Genomic DNA, 23,706 nt, shown 5'->3' on the forward strand with positions numbered 1-23,706 from the left:
AGAAAGCGAGCGGACCCCCTTATAGTCAGTGGGGTCCACCTGGGGCTGTTCAGTTCCAAATGGAGCAGAAAAGCTTCATCCCTGCTGTAGATGTCAAACCACTAGAGATGAGCGAGCCTACTCAGTAAGGCAGTTACTTGAGCGAGCATCGCTCTTCTCGAGTAACTCCTTAGTGAGCCGAGCAGGCTCAGGCAGGGGGTAGCGGAGCAGGAGGAAGAGTGAGAGAGATCTCTCTTTCCCTCTTCCCCCCGCAGCCCACCCGAGCCTGCTCGGATCACTAAGGAGTTACTCGAGAAGAGCGATGCTCGCTCAAGTAACTGCCTTACTGAGTAGGCTCGCTCATCTCTACAAACCCCGAAAGACACCATTTTTGCTATATCCGACACCATTTTTGCTATATCCAACAAAGAGGTGTTTAATTGTATATTATTTGGGAAAAAGAGGGGGAGCATGGTCCAAATTACAACAAAAACTACACCAAAATGTGAGTAATTTTTGGTGTAAGCCAAGTAAAAGGTGGTCTAGATTTATCATTCAGCAGACCCACTATGATAAGTCTAGCACATTATAAGACCACCTAGTCTAAGTCTGCACAGTCTATTAGAGAGTATTAATAAATAAGTCCCAGTGTGTCTGCTACTACTTCAGCTAGGGCATCATAAATGTGGGGACAGATTCCCATTAAGTTCAATATATAAAGTACGCTCTAGTAGTAGCTTCTGACAGCCATAATCTCATCACTCAACTGACAGTGCGGGGGATTTGGCATTCTGATCAGAAAAACTGCTTCAACCAATATTAGGAAACCAGAACACCACAGAATCCTGGACTTTTCAGAATGGTAAAAAAAAAAAAAAAGGTGGAAGTGTGCTTTAAATATTTCAGTACGATTTACCTGGTAAGAAAAGTCCTTTTAAAGGGGTTTCCAAGACCACAAACTGACATCGACTCTTTATCTTACTCACTCTTGTAAAAGGGTCCTGCTTTCCGGATGGGGACTATGGTCATGTGATCCCACTGTGAAATACAAGGAAGTTCTGCTGCCATCATGCACACAAACCCCCATGAGCATCTGCGGCCTGCTGTACTGCGCATACACGCATGTTCGTCAATCTAACATTGGCGCATGCGCAGTACATAGAAATAAACAAATCGCTAAAATGCGCCCCCCTTTCCTTCTCACACCTTGACCACAGTGCTAAGTAGGTCAAGTAGACCACTGGTCAAGCATGTTCCATTCATTGTCTATGTGGCTAGTGATCGGTGGGGCCCCTATCAGACATCACCTAACTCCTTGTATACCTGGAAATCACTGCAGTAACAATCACAGGGCACACCAACAGAAACTAGTTTGTACAGAGATCCAATGTTGATCGGGTTCACTTGAGTAAAAGCTCTTTATAGAGAACGTACAGTATCATTGTCTTTCCCCAACACACCTCGGACCGGTTATGTGCATGTTGGAAGGAATACAAAATAGTTTTGAGATTTGTTTCTAATAAATACATCATTGGGATCACAGATGAGAACATGTACTAAAAGGAGGTGGGATGTTAGCTTCCCTGCTATGAAGGAAATGTACAAAATGTGAGGAAAAACCCAAATATTCAACTGTTATTCCTCATGCCAAGTCCTGGCATCTTGGCGATGTACACAATGTTTATTCCTATCAGTTCTCCTCATCAGAAGAAATGCCTTCAATTTCATCACGATCTCCTCCAATAGCCATCCAGAATGCTTTGGCAACCTGAAACAGAAGATAAACGCATGAGGCCCACATAGTACTGCTGATTTCCCTTTTATAAGGTGTTTTTTGGAACTTTGCAAGATATCCAAGGCAAAAGAGTAAAATAATAAACTATGCAGTCCTCACCCGATATTGTCCAGCAACTCCAGTCTCAGAAGCTCCTACAGTGTTCACATCCCTTTGAACGATTGACTGCAGGGGTCATGTGCATGATGAACATCACATGACTGCTGAGGCCAGCGATTGGCTGCAGGGGTCATGTGCATGATGATCACGCGACTGCTGCACAAGCTTCCAGGAATGGAGCGGCTGTGCAGGGATATTTAACGGACGAGTACTGCAATATATTATTATTTCACAACATTCCCTGACTTGGCCCATAAGTCACAGAAAACCCCTGGTAATGTCGGAGGGAAGTTTAATTCATGGTGACATGAATGGTCAACATCATTAGAGGTACCCTTTAAGGCGCCCTTACATATTCTGATGACCAGAAGAGACTTTTAAAAGGGGTATTCTGGGATTTTTAACATTGATTACTTCTCCTCAGGACATGTTATCAATAGATGATCAACGGGGTCCACTGCTTGGGATCCCCACTGATCAGCTGATGCTCCAGCCTGTTAGTGCAGTAGGCTGAACGTAGTTATTGGTGGCCAGGGCCAGAAGCGAGGTCTCTTAGTACTCTTCCAGTTCGGACCCCAATGAGGAGTGTAATAGGAGGCATCGCTGCCATTGATTTCAATTGGAGTGAAGCCATTTATTACACTTCCACTCCTGACCGCTGATGAAAACGTCCAGCCCGTTGCATGGTGGACTCTTGACGATCATCTACTAATGTCCTATCCTGAGGATAGGTCATCAATAGTAGAAGTCTCGTAATACCCATTTAATGATCACAGTAATGTGCATGTACTTAAACAATTGGGTCCAATTGATGGTAAATGCTTCATTGCAGATATTGCAAACTCTATCTGTTATAACTAATGGAACTCATTTCCATTTGCCAAGTCCTTCCCATTGTAGAAGACATCTTGCAAGGTATGCCCTTTTACAGTCAACATCTCAATAGTGTAAAATATTGGAGCTCTGGAAATGACAGAGCAGTACACAATTCACAGGTGTGACTATCCCCATTTACCTTTTCTGCATGAAGTTTCCTTTGTTCATGTGGCAAAGAGGCAGCTTTATCTGATGGGAGAAATAAAACAAATTTGGGCTTGAGTTGTATAATGGGGAAAAAAGAAAATCTATAAAACTTCAATCTTTTTTGAAACAGAAAAAACCTGCCTTGATGCCAATAGAAACCAATCAGTGTTTTCATCATTGATACCCATAGTGTATAAAAAGTTATCACTTCTAAAGGAGGATGTCCCAAACTGTACAATTGGGCATATTTTAGTGTCATCATGAACTGCAGTCATATTGATTGGTTAAAAGGTGTTTTCCCACAACTTAAAATTGCTCCACAACCGCTCTGTCTTTCCTGGTTGCTGCTGGCCAGGACCGGTGACTGCTGCAGCCAATCACTGGCTACAGAAGGTCACGGTTGTGGCCAGCGATTGGCTGCACCAGTCACAGGTCGTGTTCAGCAGCAACCAGGAAGGACAAAGCAGTTGTGAAGCAATTTTAAGGAGAATGTCAGCTACTTTGAGTCCTAAAAATAAGCCAAGCTTATTAGCTCAAACGAGCTGACACGTTGAGTCCAGGCATGTAAATTTTATACTTACCTTCTCTGCCGTTCCCCCATGGTCAGCATTGACACCCACAGCTGCAGTGCGTCGAGTGGCATGCTAAGTAGTTCTCTCAATCTACCAGCACTGACATGAGGGAACGGTGGGAAAGGTAAGAATAAGACTTACATCCCCGAGCTCAATGCGTAAGCTACTTTGAAAAGTTAGTGCCTCTTTAAAGAGACTTTGAAAAGCTAAGCTTATGGACTCAAGCAACTTATACTCATCTACTAGTTTGTGTTAGTCTCATCATTTCTGTAATATACTTGCATTAAAAATGTTGTTGCTTTACTAGTGTAAGTCATGTTTAAAGTGTCTGCCACTAGGGATCTGCCTTACAGCTTCTCTGTCGTAAGGTACAAAGCTTCTATAGAAACAAGGACATAGGGATGTGTCCATAGCAACAGGGAGAAGTGCTACCTTCATAGGCAGCTCTCCTGCACTCACAGTCTGCAGATCGACAAATCTGCAGGCACTGTGATAACTATCTCTACAGTCTCCGCTGGTCTTGCTGCTCCAGCGCCTTTGCATGCACACATAACACAAAAACATTAGGGTGGGTTTACAAACCAAGTAGCCAGAATGCCTCTAAATGCTAGATTATCCTGGGAAAGCAGAGGGGCGAGCATTCAGAGACTGCCTCCCTGCTGATTGGACCAGAGATTGTACAATGCAGCAAAGGAAGTCAAGACAGTGAACTACTGGCAGAATGGTAGGCTTGCTATACACTGCTTTCCTGAAACAGCAGAAAAATGAAGAAGACCACCTTAAGATCAGAACTTCCAGACATGAAACAGGGTGCAAACAGCAGCAAACAAGAGGGTAGAGAGAACCTGCTAATTTTTGTAAACATGTTGAAAAGTCAGGTACGCATTAAGTTGTAAAAGGAAAACACCTTTAAAATTAGTTTCTCCAAAAAGAACTATAAACTTCACTGTCTACATATTCTCAAAAGTGACAACCCCTTTCACAAATGCAGCAAAAGCAGCCTACTATGAGGCTGGCTGCTGGCAATTAGTCCTTATGGACAGGCGGTATCAGCTGCCTTGGAACAGCACGGGGGATATGTGGTATTACATGTTTTGCTTCCTGCAAATTTTCTGCTTTGGCTAGTAGGTGGAATCCAAACAGAAAAAAAAACAATCCACTCTATGATGTCTATAGGACTGAGGGTATTCTGGAAAGCCCTTTAATAAAGTCATTCCACTACCTAAGCAGATTTTGTTGGCAAAGCATCTCCGAATAGTAGTGTCAAAGTTAACCCCAAATTCCCTTCAGTATGATGTATAGTACTACCTTTCATTTCCTGCAGTTTATTGAAAAGTCGTCCAAAATTCTCCAGGTCTCCTTCCCCAGAAGTAAGGCTGGCGAGTTCTCGAATATCAAGATCCAGCATTGGGTCTGAGGATGATAGCAGGTGCGTTCGTTAAACCAGTGTACTCCAACCTCTTGTCAGAGAGCGCTTTTCTAATGTATTTTTAGTATATCTTCATTGCTCTCTCGCAGTGCAGGCTGAGAGGCCAAAAACATCTAGGCTCAACACAAAATGCACTCTGCAGCCCGTAAGAAACAACATCCCAAGGCCTGATGATAAATCTACTTTAAAGTGTACAGTCACTTGACAGACTGTGCCAACAGCTGGAATTAAACATCAATGTCTTTCCTATGTAGCAGGTGGGTGTAGATGTGTGACATCACTCACCAATATCTGCCCCGCCACTACATACTGTAGCAAACCACAGTATCCGTTATATGTCTATAGAAAGCTCTGCATGTTCATCATCCATAAAGCTTCCAGTATAATCCAAGCACATGACTGGTTATCAAGAGGAATCACTTTCTGTTACTGTTTGGAAGTCTGAGGCTGGGCGGACCGGATTCCGCATGCGGAAGGCCCGCAGCGGATTTCAGCTGTGAGCCTGGCCAGCGACCCTGCCTACCTGTTTCTGTATTCCACACCCCCCCCCCCCCTTCTCAATATCTGTATTTCCCGTGTCGTCGCTTAGTGATGACACAGGTACCCGTGGCCCATACACAATGTTAATTGCGTATGGGCTGTGGGTAGGACGGCATCCCTTGACTTCAATGTAGGCCGTCTGTATGGAGTATGCTGCAATTTTTCCTACTCTCGCAGAATACGCAATTTGTATCCACGAGTGAGAATGAAAAAGCAAATTTATATGCTTTTCAATACCGAATTTTTTCGCGGACGGGATCTCTGCTTCCGCAATTGGAATTCACCCATGTGAGCCCGGCCTTAATCTGGAAAATGATCATTTAGCATATCGCAGTGACTGACAACTCACCTACTATGGTATCAATCTGAGAATCACTATGGCTTCCAGAGTCCCCAGCACGCCCCTGCTCTGTGGAAGGCACTGTAGTGGCGCCACTGGACACCAGTACCTGAAAGGCATCATATAACCATAAACCATTCAGCTTCATGTCACAATTTGTCATATACTACAGTAGTAACAATCACTGTGGCTTTAGGCTGCCAGACACATTAGATATCAGCAAACACTCAACTGGCCAACAGTCCTGTGCATGCTCTAAAGGGTAGAAAGCTACAGACACCTCTGGCAGTGGCTTCTCTCCTGTGAACAAAAGGATCAGGCTGTTGAAATCCAAATACCCAAGCCTTATCTACCTCAAAATCTGTCATTGGGGAAGTTGGGAGGCCGCCATACACATTAGATGATCAGTGAGTTTGGCTGCAGTATATGTAATGTGTATGGCCATGATTAATCCAACATATCAGGCTCCACTCCACTACAATGGTCTTTGAGTTTGAAAGGGTTGTCTGGTAACATCCCCTTTAATAGCGTTGCCTGCAGGGAAATAATAAACTAAGTAGTACTTACCTCTCTGACACCGATGGGATCCAGCGCTGCAGCCCCGCTCTGGTCCTGGCCTTTGCTGTGACAAACAGCTTATTCTCCTTGCATCGGTGCTTACATGCGAAACAATATGATGCAAGGTTTTAGGGAATGTGACACTACAACAGTCACCTAACTTCCTGAGACTTCAGTAGGGAGGTACTGTAAATACTCGAGTATAAGCCAACCCGAGTATAAGCCAAGGCACCAAGTTTTAGCCCCAAAAAACTGGGAAAACTAGTTGACTCGAATATAAGCCTAGGGTGGGTTTATACTCGAGTGAGGTCCTTGCACCATTTCCTTTAATGTGGCCACCGCTGCTGCCTGCGGCCCCATTGAAAGCAATGGACTGCATGCAGTGATTTTTCGGGGAAGGGCTTTAAATATAAGCCCTTCCCTGAAAATCATCTCTAACGTGTTAAAAAGAGGAAGAAAAAAAAAACAAAACAAAAAAAAAACAACTCACCTCTGAGCTGCTATCGGGGCTCAGGCGTGTCCAGCCACTTGGTGCTCCGGCAGTGCAGTGAAGTTCTTTCAGCAGACGGGGATTTAAAATTCCTGCCTGCTGAAAGGGCTGTATCTGATTGGCTGAGTGCTCAGCCAATCACAGGCAGTGCTGAGCGATTGGGCAGAGCGCTCAGCCAATCATAGGCAGCGCTGGGTCATTCACTGACAATGTCCATGGTTTTTTCAATTTGATCTTTGCGCGGTTTTTACAGCTGAAGCACATGTTTTTAACTTAAAGGGGTTATGCCAAGTTATAAAGTAATCCCCTATCCTGTGGGCATGTGATAACTTTATGATCAATGAGGTCAGACAGCTGGGATCTCTGCCGATTGGTAGAATGAGGGCTCAAAAAGCTCCCCACAGGAAGGGGGCGGAGATCGCGCATGTGCGCTGCAGCTCCATGCATTTCAAAGTACTGGAAATTGCTGAGTACATGCACTTGGCAATCTCTGGAGCATCGGCAGAAACGAATGTCCAAATATCACCTTTCAGTCCTTATGGCAATGGTATGTTATGTGTTTTTGATAGAAAATATTGTAATATTACAAAAAAAAAAATTAAATGCAAAGTGACAGGTTGTTTTCAGGTTGGGGAACCCTCATTCTCATCACCTACCAGACATTTATGGCATAACCTCTAAAGGGAACCCATCGTGTTGTTCATGGAGTTGAATCTGCAGACAACATGTTATACCGTAGGGAGAGCTAAGAGGATGTATAGTTTGGGGGGGAAATTCAGTAGAACATGTTATTTGATTGAAATCCTAAAATAACATGGCATTTTAGTAAATTACAAGTTAAACCGACTCTTTTCCTGCACAACTATCTCCGCCTACTCCACAATACAGATGTAGCAGAGTTGAACTTGAGATTTAACATTCTGTGTCCGTTTGTTCACACTTTTAATTGCTTTACAATGAGTTTTGTTGTTTTAAGATAAGCGAACAGGTTTTCTAATTGCTTAAAGGGGTTGTCCCGCGGCAGCAAGTGGGGGTATACACTTCTGTATGGCCATATTAATGCACTTTGTAATGTACATCGTGCATTAAATATGAGCCATACAGAAGTTATTCACTTACCTGTTCCGTTGCTAGCGTCCTCGTCTCCATGGTGCCGTCTAATTTCAGCGTCTAATCGCCCGATTAGACGCGCTTGCGCAGTCCGGTCTTCTCCCTGGTGAATGGGGCCGCTCGTGCCGGAGAGCTGGTCCTTGTAGCTCCGCCCCGTCACGTGTGCCGATTCCAGCCAATCAGGAGGCTGGAATCGGCAATGGACCGCACAGAGCCCACGGTGCACCATGGGAGAAGACCCGCGGTGCATCGTGGGTGAAGATCCCGGCGGCCATCTTAGTAAGGTAAGGAAGAAGTCGCCGCAGCGTGGGGATTCGGGTAAGTACTAACCGTTTGGTTTTTTTTTAACACATGCATCGGGTTTGTCTCGCGCCGAACGGGGGGGCCTATTGAATTAAAAAAAAAACCGTTTCGGCGCGGGACAACCCCTTTAAGATAACTTTCTGTGACAAGTTATCATACACAAGTTAAACTTTGCTACATCAGTATGCTGCCTGCACGTGTGATGGAAAGTGCAATGTGATAGGTTTTTAAGTCTGATGTATTAAAGGGGTTGTCCAGTTCCCAGACAACAATGCCCCTATAACACCAACGGTGTTAAAATAACAAAAAAAGCAGTAATGGCCCATTCTTTACTGTGGGGATCTGGCACTGTGGCCCAGCCGTCGTCCTAGTGTTTGTTGTGGAAAATTATGTCACAGGAAGTCACCTGACCACTGCATCCAATCAGAGACTGCAACATCACAGTACTGAACTAATGGCATGATGGCTCCCAGGATTGAGCACTGATGTCAGGGCAATGGGTGGTGAGGCTGCTGAGATCAGGTGACTTTGTGTAACATCATCTCCAAAAACCACCGGGAGGGCAGCAGGGCTGCAGCACTGGATCCTCACAGAGGACGGGTAAGTACTGCTCTTTTCTGTATTTTAATACAGTTGGTGGTACAGGGGCAATGTTGTCTGGTAACTGGAAAACCCCTTTAAACATTTGGATTATAAGAGAGAATATATGACACAGACAACACACCAGATTGCAGCGGGCCTCATAGATCTTAATAATCCCGTATAACATAAAAACTCACATTGTCCTGTGGATCCCCGTTACTCTCTGTACTGTGGTTCATAGCGGTCAACGAGCTGAAGATCCCATAGGATTGTTCTGAAATTACACAGATATGCAGTGATTCAGCACTAAAATACAGACACATGAATTCCGCAGAGAAGATGCGGGGGGCCGAAAACACTATCCCAGTGCCGGGTATACGGAGATGTAGAGATAAATGGATTTCAAGCATTGTCTTACAGGAAACATGTACATTGCTGCTTGATAGCTACATGTCTAATAACTAAATCCCAGTCCTGCCAACAAATTTGTTAGATGGCCATGACTTGGGTCAATATCATTTTGAGTTTGTTGATGGAATCTAAGTAGGATCCCCCTACTTACTGCCTAATGCTGGGTTTACACAGGAAGACTGTCGGCTGATGACTGCATGAGCGCCAACGTCACTGCTGAGGTTGTTAGCGGTCGGGCAGAGATCACCGTTGAGTATCGCTGACTTCTCGCTTAGCACTTTACTTTCTATGTGAAGCTCTGAGCGGGGAGCGCTTACACGCAGGAAGAAGTCAGTGATCCAGATAGGATTTTTATGCTGGTTGAAAGGGAGCGATAACAAAAAGTAAAACAATGTTTTTGCATTTAGCCGTAACAATTATCACGCATTTTCCTTCGTTTGAGCAAATTTTGCATGCCAATCGTCCCGTGTAAATGGCGCATAACGAAGTAGATTAAAGGAATTATAGTAACATCTAAAGTTATTCCCTATCCACAGAATAGGAGATAACTTTATGAGTGATGCAGTTTCGACTACTAGGACCCTTACGATCCTGAGAACGAGGGTCCCAACAGACCCCATATGAATGGAACAGCAGATGCTCATACATGCTGCTTCTGCATTCATTTTAGTGACAGTACCAGAGATTGCTTGTACTAGGTACGGTCATTGAAATGAATGGAGCGGTAGTGTGCATGCTCATGCTCAGCTCTATGCATCCCAGCAGTCGGTCCCTCACGGATCATAAATTTATCCCCGATCCCATGGATAGAGGATAACTTTACTTTTTGGAACAAGCCTCTATAATTGTTATTATAGTCACCATTTTCCACCATTACCTGCACCACTTACCACTCTTCATCTCCACATTGGACCATACATTGGCATTTAGAGCTTGAATTATCCGAGTAACACCAGTGGATTCTGGAAAATCATCTGCATAAAATAATAACACCAATGAACACTTCGACAATGATTCTAATTTGACCAAAATGCCCACTTAAAGTTGGCAACCAACCATCTTCATCCGGCAGTTCCTCAGGATTCAACTCGACCAACTCGAATCCATGCTGTATACACCACTCCTGTGCCGTCTGTCGGTTCACACCTGCACAGGAAGCAAATATCCAATTACACCTGAATCCTAGTGGTGGACTAATGTGAACTTGGCTATTAAATGACATCTGCAATACAGCATCATTCCAGTAAAGCAAAAAAAAAAAATTTCAAGAATAGATAATGAATCTAGTAATAATACTCAATGAGAGTATTTGATTTCAATGAGACCCCAGCCTGCAATTACAAGCGCCGGCCACTACACGGAGGTCGGCGCAGAGGCTTCCGCTCCGACCTCTGTGTATTTCCGGCACTCTCGGCATGCACCTGCTTAACTGATCGGTTGAGGTCCCCTGCGACAAACCCCGGCCGATCAACTATTGATGACCTATTCTGATGATAGATCATAGTATTTCACCGGAAAACCACTTTAACTAATCACTCTTCATAATGTGCGATAGGCTGTCACAGGTGGTTTATGCAGTGGGTTCGGGAGAAGAGTCTGCTCCATAGCCACTGGATGTCAGCCGCTTTCAACAGCTGCCAGCAATGACCGCAAATAAAGTTAGCGTCCGACTGCAGTCGTTAACTCCTTAGATGCCTCAGGCATCCAAAAAAATCCAAATTATTTAAACACTACATCATTTATTCTGGATGGTGAATGTTGTAAGACCAAGAATGCTTAATGCTGGAACGGTTTCTTCTTTTTAGGCATCCAGGCTTAAAAAAAAACAAAACCAAAGAAAATGTAAATAAAAAGTTATCAAAAAGTCATTATGTACCCGAAAACGCTATCAATAAAAACTAAATGTTGCCCCACAGAAAATGCAACCTCACATAGCCCCATCGATGGGGTCAGAAAAAAAAAAAAAAAAAGAGTTATGGGTCTCACATTCTAATGCAACAAATATGTCAACTTTCTGTTATTCTTTGCTTATTATAAAACCTAATAAAAATTATTGAAAAGAATATAAAAGTAAAAACATTTAAAATCTTTTTTTTTTGTTTTAATCTGTGAATTTGATAGATCCTCCCCACACATGCAGCGTGAAGCTAGGCGTATGCATCCTGACTTCACCAGCGCACTGGGCATTTGCAGGAAGACATCACAGGAGTGATGCACTGCGCATGTGCGGGATCTCAGTGCTATTAGCACTGATGTACAGACCCAAGGGGCAGCGGCCAGCTGGAGAAGGGGCTGGGTTTAAAGAATGAAGCGCTTACTCAGAGGCCTCTAGGCAACGCCTCTTCGACTCGATCATTAGCATTTTGGGCTGGCATTAGTAAAAGTAAGAATTTCTAAAAAAGTATTAAGCCTTGGTTTTAAAAGCATGTGTGCTGTGCTTGATTCATACTGGTTACTACTATGGAGGCAGCAGGGAAATGACATTGCTGGTGAAAAGATCCCTTTAAAAAACAAAATCCTGAAAAACAATGGTACAATTGTCTTTTTTCCCCCATTTCACTTCCTTTAAATATGTTTAAAAGTTTAGCAACAATTTATATTATATATATGTATATTAAATAATACCATTTAATGGCACAAAAAAAAAAATAAAACCCATCCTGCACAGAACAAGCCCTTGTATGGCAATGCTGACAGGAAAAAAAACATTAAAAAATTTGAAGAAAAAGATGCTGATCATTAAAGGGTTAAATGTTGTAATGGAGAAGCCTCTGTGCTCTGAAAGCTTTGCATATATACCTTTTTTACTGGTTAGCCAATAGAGGAATCACCCTTTGTCATAGTTTTGGCTTTTGGACACAAAAGTATTTAGCATTGCATGGACTTTTCTGTCTAACACGGCACTGCGCTGTTTTTGTTTGACACGCTTGTCCGAATGAGGTCTGAGGTGGGAAGCTTAATGTGGTCCTATGCTAAGCTTGAAGCTGTAGCCCTCTACAGGTTAAACTCCAGTACTGCTGGTCAGAGGCTACAAGTGGCTGAGCAGTCATTACTACGTTTAACGTGGAGCAGCTGCCTCTCACCTGTGTCACACGCACGGTCACACACCAAGATCATAACATCTAGCAGCCAGTCTTCAAGCAGCGGAAGCCAAGGGGACACCTTCTCCAGACCCGATTTCTGTCAATGAATGTGTGAATTCAGCGTTATAGCAAGAGAATAGTAATGGCTGAAGTAACAATTACATTAATATTCAGGTCACATTAAAAATTACATTGGAGAACAAATGAGCCCCCTTTACTAGTTCTACTGAAGGCACCAAAACCTGCATATAAGTGTATGTGTGTAAATGAGGAACAACACTATTCATGGTCTTGTATCCTGCATTTTGGGGCAGTTTTTCCCTCTACAAGCTCCTTCTGTAATTTATGGTTTTCCCTGAGCTGGTGGGTGTAGACTAGCTGCTATGTGTTCCATACACTGCACACACAGAGAAGAGGAGATCCTGTTCTCCTTTCTCTCTGTAGCACAACCTCAGAAGTAGCAGCAGCTGCATGGAGGACAGGATGCAGCAGTACTGAAAGGTGTAGCTGCAAAGCCAGCATTGGGCTGAGATAGAAGGCTAAAAGCAGCAGCTTCTGTGTGTTCGTCTCCTTCCAGTCGCTCCTCTTTCCTCCTCATTCTTCTCCCCATCTACACAGACTTTTATGGCCAACACAGTATAGGATACAGACTTCTGTGTACATATTTTCTTAGTAAATTCAGATTGACTGAGGTGGTGCGGGATGCTACTGCTAGGATCCCCAAAAGTCAGCCGTTTATTGCATATGGAGTTATTTCTTATCCCTGGAGAGAAAGGTGATCCTCGCTTCTCTGACAGCAGGCATTGATGTACGATCAGATTGCCCCCATACACACTTCTCAGAGGTACTGTCTGCGAGGGAGCATACAATGCACCACTGACATCTTCCTTTGTATTCTACCCCGTCTGGCATCTTGTATAACTGAAAATGAGTGCAATTCCACCCACTAAGGCGGATTCCGCGTTACTGGCCTAGTAGAATCATATTACGCGGTCCGCACATGAGCAAATTTGCATTGCGGAATCCATGGTCGGCGGCCGCAGCAAATGGCATGCATTGAAGGTATGTAAAAATAAATAAATAAAATAGCTTTTTTTCAATCACACTCGCAAAAGCAAATTGTGATTTCTGCGAGCGGGGGAAAAATTGCAGCATGCTCTGCTTTTCTGCAAACGGCCTCCATTGAAGTCAATGGAGCCCATCCACCCGCAGCCTATCCGCCATTGACACTGCGGATAGGCCTCGGGTACCCGCGTCATCACCTAGCGACAGCGTGGGGAAAACAAATATTAAAAAAACTATGTTGCTATCTTTTTAATATTTCCTTTTTCCGGGCTGTTGCTAGGTGATGACACAGGTACCAGAGGCCTATCCGCAACGTCAATTGCAGATAGGCTGCGGGTCGGATGGCCTCCATTGACTTTCACTCACAGAAATCGCAATTCACTTCCGCAAAGTGTGAAGAAAAAAAAGCGATTTTTACATGCCTTCAATGCACGCCATTTGCTGCGGATACTCCATGCGGATGCAGACCGCAGACTCCGTAATGTAAATCCGCCCGTGTTCGGCCGGCCTAATATAATTCTACTAGGCCTGTCATAGTGAATGGCGTAGTATCCACACAATTATAACTCATTTTGGGTGTTGTATTAATTACCATTTATACCCTTTACACATTAAAGAGCGAAGGTCATTTAGCTCCTAGCTCTGCTGGGTTCACATGAATGACTATGCGGGAAAGTTGGTTGGAAGAAACCAGCCAGCCACAGTTCACTATATAAAATAAAGAGCATTTCTAAGTTTTAACTTTGATGAAACTGCGATGAATATATAGAATTTTACATAAAAAAATTTAAAAAATCAGTAATGCTGCAGCGAGTTCCGATTTCCCACTGTATACAAGGTAGTTAGAGGTTTTACATTGCCCCATATGCAGAATATAGCCTGCTATAAAGGACAGTCTGTATTCTACGGACGGTCCAGCACAGCAGCGGGGAGGAGTTTGCTTTCCCCACAACTGCGGCATAAGTTGTAGCTCATAAAGCCGGCATTTACAGTAACGGAAGGTCTTTGCCGTATTGTATATGCAATCCTCTAATCTCTGAAAGCATCGACGCACCAAAGGTGAACGCAGATTTTCAGGTGGCTACGTATTAGAAATTTCCACTCGGCAGACAAACAACTAGTGGAAGCTATTTCAGATTGTTTATCCGTTTTAGAGGAAAAAACAGTGGCTGAAATGTTTTCTTTGGTATCCACACATTTACTCAACAGCTGTTGAATCACTCATGTGAAAGGTTAAGGGAAAGTAGCAAAACTCCTACAAAGCATACTCTCAGTTCTTGCACATTACATGCCTTGTGTCTGTAGCTTCTGACCTCACATGCCCTCTACTGTTGGGTAGACTGTTCATTTTGGAGGAGGCACTTCATGATTCAGCTACCCTGTGACTTCAGTCCCTTGTTGGACCTCCATATGTCCCCTTCTATAATCCCCTCTCAACGTCTTTATACGGGAGCATCCACACACACAAAAAAAATATTAAAAAAAAGAACGAAAAAAAAAGGAACATTTTTTAACAGCTCAGTTTGCCTTGTGAATACAGCCTTGAGGCTCACGGGCGTGTGCGGTGCTATGTCTTAGGTACATATTTTACATGCGCACAGGGGCTCGTTCACATGGGCGTATATGTACAACGCTGCGAGTTTGCTGCAGCGTTGTACGCATTGCAGCCCAAACGCTCTGCCGGCAAAGACCGTGTACGGGCTGCGTTTGGTACTGCGCATGCCCGGGAATCTGACGTCACCGACGTGTGCAGTGTGATTTAAAAAAATTTTTTTTTATTGCTGCTCCTTTACAATGCATGCGTATGGGCAGTGTTTCATATGCACGTATGAAATGTGGAGAAAGAGGGCATGCTGCGATTTATTTCTCCTGCATATCGATATGTGGTGCCCACACGCAGGTGTGAATAGAAGAATGAAAGTCCACTGACTTTCATTGCCTCTATTCACCGTACGGGAAATACGCGGTGACAATACGCCCATGTGAATGAGCCCTAATACGCAGTACACAGTTAAATACACACATAACATGCATATTTTAAACCCCCGCACACTAGAATGCGTTTAATATGCACCAAAGTAGGACAATTTATTTTTCCACGCGTGTAATAAGCACATCAAAAAGACGCATGTCTGAATTGCCCAACATAAAGCAATGGTTTAAGAATTTGTATTCTGCAGCCTCCATATCTTGTGTGAGAGAGCCCTTAAAAGGAGTATTATGGGACTTTGTTAACTTTTTCCATTGGCGACTGACAGGGATCCACCACTTGGGTCCCCACTGATCAGCTGATTCCCAGTCCTGCTGACGCCATGGTCAGCGGAGGTAACAGAAAGCGCTGACCATAGCACAGCAGTGCAGGTTGGCGTTGCATTTAATTCAACGGAAGCTGTGCTGCAACGCAACCCGCTGCAATACCAAGTTTCTGCTTTTTCCGCTCATCATAGTGACAGCAGCACTGGAAATCAGCTGATCGATGAGGATCAGAGCGGCCGATGCCCGTCAGTTATCAATAAAAACCGTTAAAGTCCTGGAATACTCTTATAAGGAGAACTTTGCTATCAACCTGCCCCCCTTGACTCTGCATAACCATCTCCCAATGTGGTTATGGGCATTTAATTGCTGCGTTATAAGTTCTTGGTTTTTCCATTTTCGAGCTGTCAGTGCGTTTCCTCCCCCTCTTGAAATCTTGTATCTTCGGATGTTTCTTGTGTGGCTTTCTTCTTTACAATCTTATTTATATTGGAAAAAACTGAGAATCAAAAAACATTCACCAAGCCCTATTTCCTAAGCTTTTTTGCAGTTCTCCCAGTGTTTTTGCAGTATTTTAACAGCTGTCCGTACACTGACCCAATCAAAATAAAGCAATATTCCCGTCCATCGTGTGACTTCTCTCGTCATCTCAGCATTGACACTTACCACTGTGCTGTCAAAGTATACGACGAAGGCCTGGACGGACTCTGCCACCTGAGTGGTGACATGTGCTGTGCTGGGTACGATGCAAATATTCACATTGGCGGAGTAATACTTGTTGTCTATCCTCCATGGGTACTGTCTCACTTCCTCCGCTTCTTGTACAGGTGCAGGAAGTTGTTCTGCCCCAATGACTTCTGTAAGAAACAGAGTGTGAATGCACAATGAGGAGATGACTTGATATTATGTATCTGTACTAGAACTCCAATAGGAATGAACCATAGAAGTGATGTTTTTACTTGTTATTGATCAGTTATCTTGCTGTGACAAATCTTTATAATCACTATGACTTATATAGTGCTGCTGCCAACCAGGCTCTGGGCACAGAACTACAAGCCCATTGAGGAGGACAGGCAACATGCAGGGAAGTCATTGTGCTTTTTTTGTCTGCACTTTTTAAAAGCCATAACTTTTTTTTTATTCTATCAACATGGACATATGTTTGTTTTTTGCGTGGCGAGATCTATATTCTTATTGGTACCATTTTTTGGATACCGTATAACATTTAATTTTTTTGAAGGGCAGGTAGAAAAAAAAAATACACACACACACACACACACAAACAGCCAGTTTTTATAGTGTTAATCATGCAGCAAAAATTACAATTTTTTTCTGCGGGTCGGTATAATTATGAAAATACCCAAATTATATATTTTAAGGTTTTTCCAATTTTTAAGCATAAAACCCCTTTTTTGGAATTTTTTTGCACTGCTGTAATCAAAAGACCCATAACTTTTTTTTATTTGGCCATCAATGGAGCTTGTGAAGGCTTGTTTTTTTTTTTTGCATGATGAGCTTTAGTTTTTATTGATACATTTATGGGGCACATATCGCTTTTTTGATCACTGTTATTCCTTGTTTCTGGTAGGCAAATGAACAAAAAAAAAAAAGAATTTTGGCTCAAATTTTTTGTTATACTTTTTTTTTCTTTAAATAGCGTTTGCCATGCAGGATAAAAAATAGGTTCAATCTACTTAATGGGTCGTTAAGGATGCAACGATACCAAACGTGGATTTTTTTGTAAAGTTTTTTCTCTACAAATTTTTTTTAATGCCATTTCTATTTATTTTTTAACTTTGTTTAGGTCTCTGTAAAGGGATTTGAACCCACGATGCTGTGATAATGCATTGTACTATTTCTGTACTGCAATGCATTATCGCTTCTCATAGTGATCACAGCCATGGCATACATAAATGCCATTATTTGATGTCCTGTTTACATGGCTACCCATTGGGCCTCCATGACTACATGGAATAGGGCTGATGACGTCATAGAGGGAGCACCCTCCATGTGTGAACCCTTTACATGCCATGATCAACAATGATTGCGGCATGTAAGAGGTTAACAGTAGAGACCGGTGTTCCCACCGATCCCAGCTGTTGCAGCGGGTTAATAGTTTTCAGTTACAGCTCCCGCTATGGTTGGCACTCAACCTAAGTGCATTTCCTGTCAATCTTTAGTTCGTAAGATTACTAATTATGAATGGTCGACTGACAATACACTAGTACGGGTCAAGCAACACGTTTCGGAGGTACATAATCTTGGCCTTTCTCAAAAATCACATAACACAAAGAATCAGAAGGGTTATCTAAAGAGAGTAAAGTAGATATTTCGGGGGATACATATTAGTTTTTGGCATTAAAAAGTTGCAATATTAGGCACAAGAACAGCTTATGCAAAAGTTTTGCAGCTTTTTAATTAGTAAGCCACTTCCGCTAAAAAGGAGGCGTGGCTGCCACGGATGGACATGTCTATAACATGAATTATACCAGAAATCTACGCCAGCTCCTAGGTGGCATAGATTTCTGTGGGCGCACACAGAGAAGCCACAATGCACCTAATATGTGAAGAGACAGGCGAATTGTGCGCGGATGAGGAGAATATTAAGATCGGCATATGAAACACCGGTTTTAATAAACCTCCTCCTTACTCTTAACTGATGTTGTTCTACTGGATACATTCCCTTTGTGCGGCCACATCGGCTATTTGTATCAGAAGTTTGGTGCCCCGTGTGTTCCACTGAGCGCCACTTCCTGTTTGGCATGTGTTCCACTAGACGTACTTCTGGTGGTTTGGCACAATAAGTGTTCCACCTCCTGGAAGGAATGTAAATGTGTAATACCTGCGTTCCACCAAGCGGAGGAAAGAGAAAAGTGTAACTAACAAGTGGACTTTGTCACATGACTGATGGCCAAGTGTGCGTCCCATGGCTCCTCCTTAATTATGGAACGCAAGACCTTAGAACAGTCACAAAAAAATGCTTTATTATAGACATAGATGTTAAAGTCTGCCAACACTAAATATATAGAGCAATTCTACACAGATAAGTAAACACCGGGGCCCTCCTTGTAGGATGTCCTTAAGTGATGGGAGACTGATGTTTTTGAGGCATACAAGGATAATTTGGTGTTGTGGTGAACCCTAATCACAGGGTGATCACCTGAATACCTGGAAAGAGCTTAAATAACATAATAAATAATGCAAAACAGCCTCAGACATTGGAGCTCTGTCCTGCCTAGTGTGACATACATATGCAGAACAGCCTCCGACATCGGAGCTCTGTCCTGCATAGTGGTAGAAACATGTGTCAACCTCGCCCAACATTGGAGCTAAGGAGGGAAATCTCAATGTCGAACGAAGTCCAACACTGTATTGGAAAGGATTAAAGGGAACCAGTCATCAACTATAAGCACCATAAACTATATTATTGTGCTTATAATCTAGGGGATACAGAGTCTGGGGAGCCTTTTTTTTTTTCTCGTCATACTAAGCCGTTCCCTTGTTACTGCGGTGTCCCCCTCAGGGTACATACAGCAAGCCTGACTATTTCCAGAAGGCGCATCTCCAGTCATCTCTATGAGTGTGTGTGACCACAGCATCCTGAATAGGGTCACGTTTGCGGTGCGCACCTTGACTTTGCCGGGTGAAACAAAGGAGCGGGTGTATGCGAGACACAGCTTCCCGGATCCACGTTATCTAATCTATAAGCACCATAACTTAGTTAATGGTGCTAACTGTTAATGACAGGTTCCCTTTAAGGAGACATCTACCTGTTGGCCAAAATCACAAGTATTGAGGCTCTTTCCATAAATGGAGCAGGAACTGTCCATAGCCGCACATGCATGCTCAATGCGCACATGCGCGTAGCGGGCACATCATAATAAAGCAGAGAAGTCCTGATTGTGGCGCTTCTGACTTTCTACTAAGCCTTCTACACTAAAGAGCGGTGCCCGCTGCCGCGCAGACAGTTGTAAAACACAGAGCTGCCTTCTCAGACAGGCTGCTCCTCCAAAACAAATGTTATCCCAGGAATGTGCTTTGAACATGTGCCCCGTGAGCCTGGCTCGTGCGAGGAGCCGAATGGGAGCGAGAAATATGCACACAACACAAAAAAGGCTTCTGTCAGGCTTCCCGACAACCGGCTTGTTGTCACCCCCTTTTGTGGACAGACATTAAAGTCACCTCTTCCGCAACTCGACCAAAGAACATGCAGCGCTTGGGTCCGTCTACAGCGGGCTCGCCATCTTCCGGATTTATGGGAACAACACATACAAAACAGCACTTTAGGCTTTAACGAAAGGGAAAACTAACTTGGTTCATCCAATGAAAGTAGCCGCTGATGACCGCTGAACGTCTGCTACAGAAAACCATTGAGTAACAGGCCAACGCCGCCCAAGTCATAAACGTGGAGATCCAGACTCTGGCAGTCAGATGACAATCTTCATTTGCCCTGTGGCGGTTTTAGTGTAGAATTATTCTGTCCTTTTCGGTAATGAAAAGGAGTTTTCCTGGAAAATGTGTATTAATGCACCGCAACCGCAGCAGTGTAAAGCACAGCGGACAGACAAAACAGCCTAGTAAATCTCTGATGATGCAGGTGGTAGATTATAGTCTACAAATGCCACTGTATTCAGGGTGTCATGTATACTCCGCACTAGTACCACCTCCAAGAACTGGCATCACTAATCCCTAATCCTGCGGCGAGTCCGAGAAACTCAGATATCGCTCTTGTAAACCAGTGATTTGCCCGTCACACGTGATCTTCAAGTGCATGAAAACCGCATGTGGTGTCAATAGTGCAAATAGAAAAATTGCATCATACTCGGGGGAAACTGGTCCTTACATGCAAGTGATTATTTTTCCCATAGGAAGTAATGGGTAATTCCTGAACAGTCGCTCATGTAGAAAAATCGCAATGAAATGGCGTTATTTTCACGTAGGAGTTCCATCCATATCGCTATCGGGCAAAATGCGTGTAAATACGGCCTCAGTCCTGACATACACAGAATTCTCATAGCCTGATCATGCTGCAAGTACTGCCAGGAATAGGCTAGTCACTAGAGAACCTCATAGAAAACCCCTTACTGGGGTAGTCTAGTGATAAATATATGACATATCTACACGATATGCAATAAGTGTGTTATTGGCGGGAGTCCAAACTGCTGGGACCTTCACTTATGAAAATGGGATTTCCTATTGCTGTCCTAAAGCTGGGGCTCTATATCAGGTCATAGACGTCTATGGAGAATGCAGCATCCATATATCATCAGCATCCAGTATATATGAACCATAAGGACACGTTAATGCGGTGGCCACGTCAGAGTTTTCTAACACAGCTGTGAACGCTGAGCCTTAGAGTTCTGCCGTGGATTTGCATGCGGTCCCGCACATGTACTTCGCCACATTCGGTACGGCAAATCCACATGCGGCCACCCAATACAATTTTCGCATGCAAAGTGTGTCAAGAATTGACACACCAATTATTTCTTTCCCCATCACAGATTTCACATTCTCGTTGTGGCAGGCCATTCCAGTAAAAGAAGGGGTCCCCACCTTCTGTCGGGCTATTTAAATACTGCTGTCAGAACTGACAGAGGTATCTAAAGGGTTAACTCCTGTGGCCGGGTGGCCGCTGCCAAAAGAGCCGACACCCACCGCGTCTAGAGCGAGCTTGGCTCTCGAACCCACTCTATGCAATGACACCCACCATCCACCGGATATATTCAGCAGATGTCAGGAAGGGGTTAAAGGTCTCATGGAGACAAGCTCTGTTCATGGGCCCCATAAGACATCTGGATACCATAGTGGGGGCCCCCCTCTGTGAGCAGCTAGAACCTACCGCGGTTTCACGGTAAATTGCGATTTTGCGCGATCGCGGTTTTAACATTACAAGTCCCATAGACTTCTAGTGGGCGGGCGCCCTGAGTTGGCGCCATACTAATAAGATTTATTTTAACAAGATTTTTAAAAGGGTTTTTATTGTGCACAAGTAGAAAAATCTAATAAATTCATGTTTTTGGTATGGTTGTAATCGTACCGACCCGCAGAAAAAGTAGATTGTGTTATTCATGCTGCAGGACTGATGCTGTAAAAAAAAATTAAAAAACAATGGCAGAATTGATGCGTTTTTTTCTCTCCCTGTTTTCCAATACATTATATGTACCCAAAAATGGTACCAATAAAAACTACAGTTCGCCACGCAAAAAACAAGCCCTCATACGGCCGTGCTGATGGGAAAAAAAACAAAGTTATGGCTCTTGAAACGTGGAAATGAAAATCCCCCCAAAATCGTTGCGTCCTTCAGCCTACAACAACCCATGGGATAGAGGCTAATGTGCTGGTTATGGGGGTCTCACTGCTGATGGCTACACCAATCCTGAGAATGGCAGTCCCGTTTCCCCCTCTTCCTGTCACAGTGGGGTCACTTCCCCCCCACTGAACGTGAATAGGACATAACGTGTGATCCTAGTACGCGCTCTTTAATGCGTTCTATTATCTGCACCCACTCCCCATTGTGGCTGCAACACACCAATGCGAAATACTGATCAAATGTGTGATATATGAATGAGGCCTGAGAGGTACCATGACACGGGGCGATTATCGCTGGAATCGGGTGGTGTACAAGCTGCCGCTGACAGGGCGCTGGGCGAGGAATTGCTCACCTGTTGGAGTGGTTTAGTTTAGTAGTAGAACTGAAACAATCTTTGAGTGACTCCTGTCCAATATGAATGGGGGGGGGGGGGGGGGGGGGGGGGCAGGCCGTAACGATCCCATTCGGCTCTGCCTCCATTCACTTCACTGACCATTGCTCCTGTGTAAGCACAGGCGCGATAGTCTGTAGGGCGTTCATGCACCTGTCAGTCGTGCCATGTAAAGGGACCTTAAAGGGGTTGTCCCACGCCGAAACGGGTTTTTTTTTTTATCGCATCACAACGCACGGACTTGCGATTTTCATGCGACGCGTTTTTAACATTAGAAAGTCCTCTCGCGAGAAAAATCGCAAGCGGCAGCCATGTTTTTGCGAGAAAAAGGAGCGCGGACGCTCGGACATCTCATGGGCAAAATTGTGATATTGTAGCGATTTTCCCGTGGCGATATCGCGATCGCCCGTGTGAAATTACCCATAAGGCCACTCTCACACATGCCGTCGTCAAAATAATGTGATTTCGATCGTGGCATTTTGCCACCATTTTCAGACGCAGGTTACTGCGTGCCGCCACCAATCTCGCCCCCTCATGTGGCGCGGTGGAGTCTGCGGTGGCACCGCACAGCAGCATTGGTTACTTGATGCTACAGGGGGTAATAATAATCCATGTGGGCACTCCTCACCCCCAGCAGCTCCAGCCTCCACTCCATGTAAACACAGCCTACAGCCCACAGCCCTCCTCCATGCCCCCGCACATAGACACAGCACACCCAGCCTTACGTGTCACTAGCTCGTCCTCGTTGAAGCCAGCAGCACAGCTAGTGAGGAGCACACAAGGCACAGAGGCCATGACTGGACCGCCGCCTCTTCCGTACTACTGCCCGCTCCACTTCCGCATGGCAACAGACCAACTTCCTCATGACAACTGTCGCACTTCCGCCTCAAAGCTGGATGGAACCTTCCTTCTCCCCCCTATATTCTAAATGGTACGATCCGGAGCGCTTCTGGTCGTCATGGCAGCAAAAGATGCGGTGAAGAGTTCTAAGCGCTGGACTGTGCCATGGCCGGAGTGTCGGGGGGCGCTGACCCTGTGGGCCGCCTTCTGGTTCAGGTACGAAATAGGGTACAGTGTAGGCAGCAGTGCCCGAGAAAAAGACGCATCGTAGAGCAGTGTGAACGGGCTGTATAGGACATGGCGCTGACATCACTGCGCCTGCTTCATATACATTACATTCATATATGGTTGTAATTAGCAGTATGGACAGTGATCGGTCAGAACATTAAAACCACTGCAGTGAATAATATGGTGTGGTTACAGCGGTGGGATATATTAGGCACCGGGGGATCCGTCAGTTCTTGAAGCGGACGTGTTGGAGGCGGGGATAATGAACGCCCAAAAGCGAACAATTTATTGTTCATCATTGGCGC

At 44.3% G+C, this 23,706-nt stretch overlaps 2 protein-coding genes across 3 annotated transcripts in view; one reads left to right on the forward strand and one right to left on the reverse strand.

The window, feature by feature from the left end:
• Nucleotides 1-1,378: 1,378 nt before the first annotated feature.
• AAGAB (alpha and gamma adaptin binding protein) lies at nt 1,379-23,198 on the reverse strand. The gene is made up of 10 exons (XM_066592933.1): nt 23,059-23,198; nt 16,299-16,489; nt 12,315-12,411; nt 10,288-10,377; nt 10,122-10,205; nt 9,018-9,094; nt 5,787-5,886; nt 4,777-4,881; nt 2,889-2,938; nt 1,379-1,747 (listed from the first exon to the last, which is right to left on the reverse strand). Exons 1-10 carry the CDS (start codon nt 23,126-23,128, stop codon nt 1,670-1,672), a joined length of 942 nt encoding a protein of 313 aa, XP_066449030.1. The 5' UTR covers nt 23,129-23,198; the 3' UTR covers nt 1,379-1,669.
• Nucleotides 23,076-23,706, forward strand: part of IQCH (IQ motif containing H) — a 118,632-nt gene continuing 118,001 nt past the window's right edge. For both annotated transcript variants that reach the window (XM_066592930.1, XM_066592931.1), the window contains exon 1: nt 23,076-23,389. In XM_066592930.1, coding sequence (XP_066449027.1) covers nt 23,339-23,389 — 51 coding nt within the window. In that variant the 5' untranslated portion in view covers nt 23,076-23,338. The remainder of the gene's footprint in view (nt 23,390-23,706) is intronic.

The sequence above is a fragment of the Eleutherodactylus coqui genome, chromosome 2, assembly GCF_035609145.1.
Source record: "Eleutherodactylus coqui strain aEleCoq1 chromosome 2, aEleCoq1.hap1, whole genome shotgun sequence".
Lineage (NCBI taxonomy): Eukaryota > Metazoa > Chordata > Amphibia > Anura > Eleutherodactylidae > Eleutherodactylus > Eleutherodactylus coqui.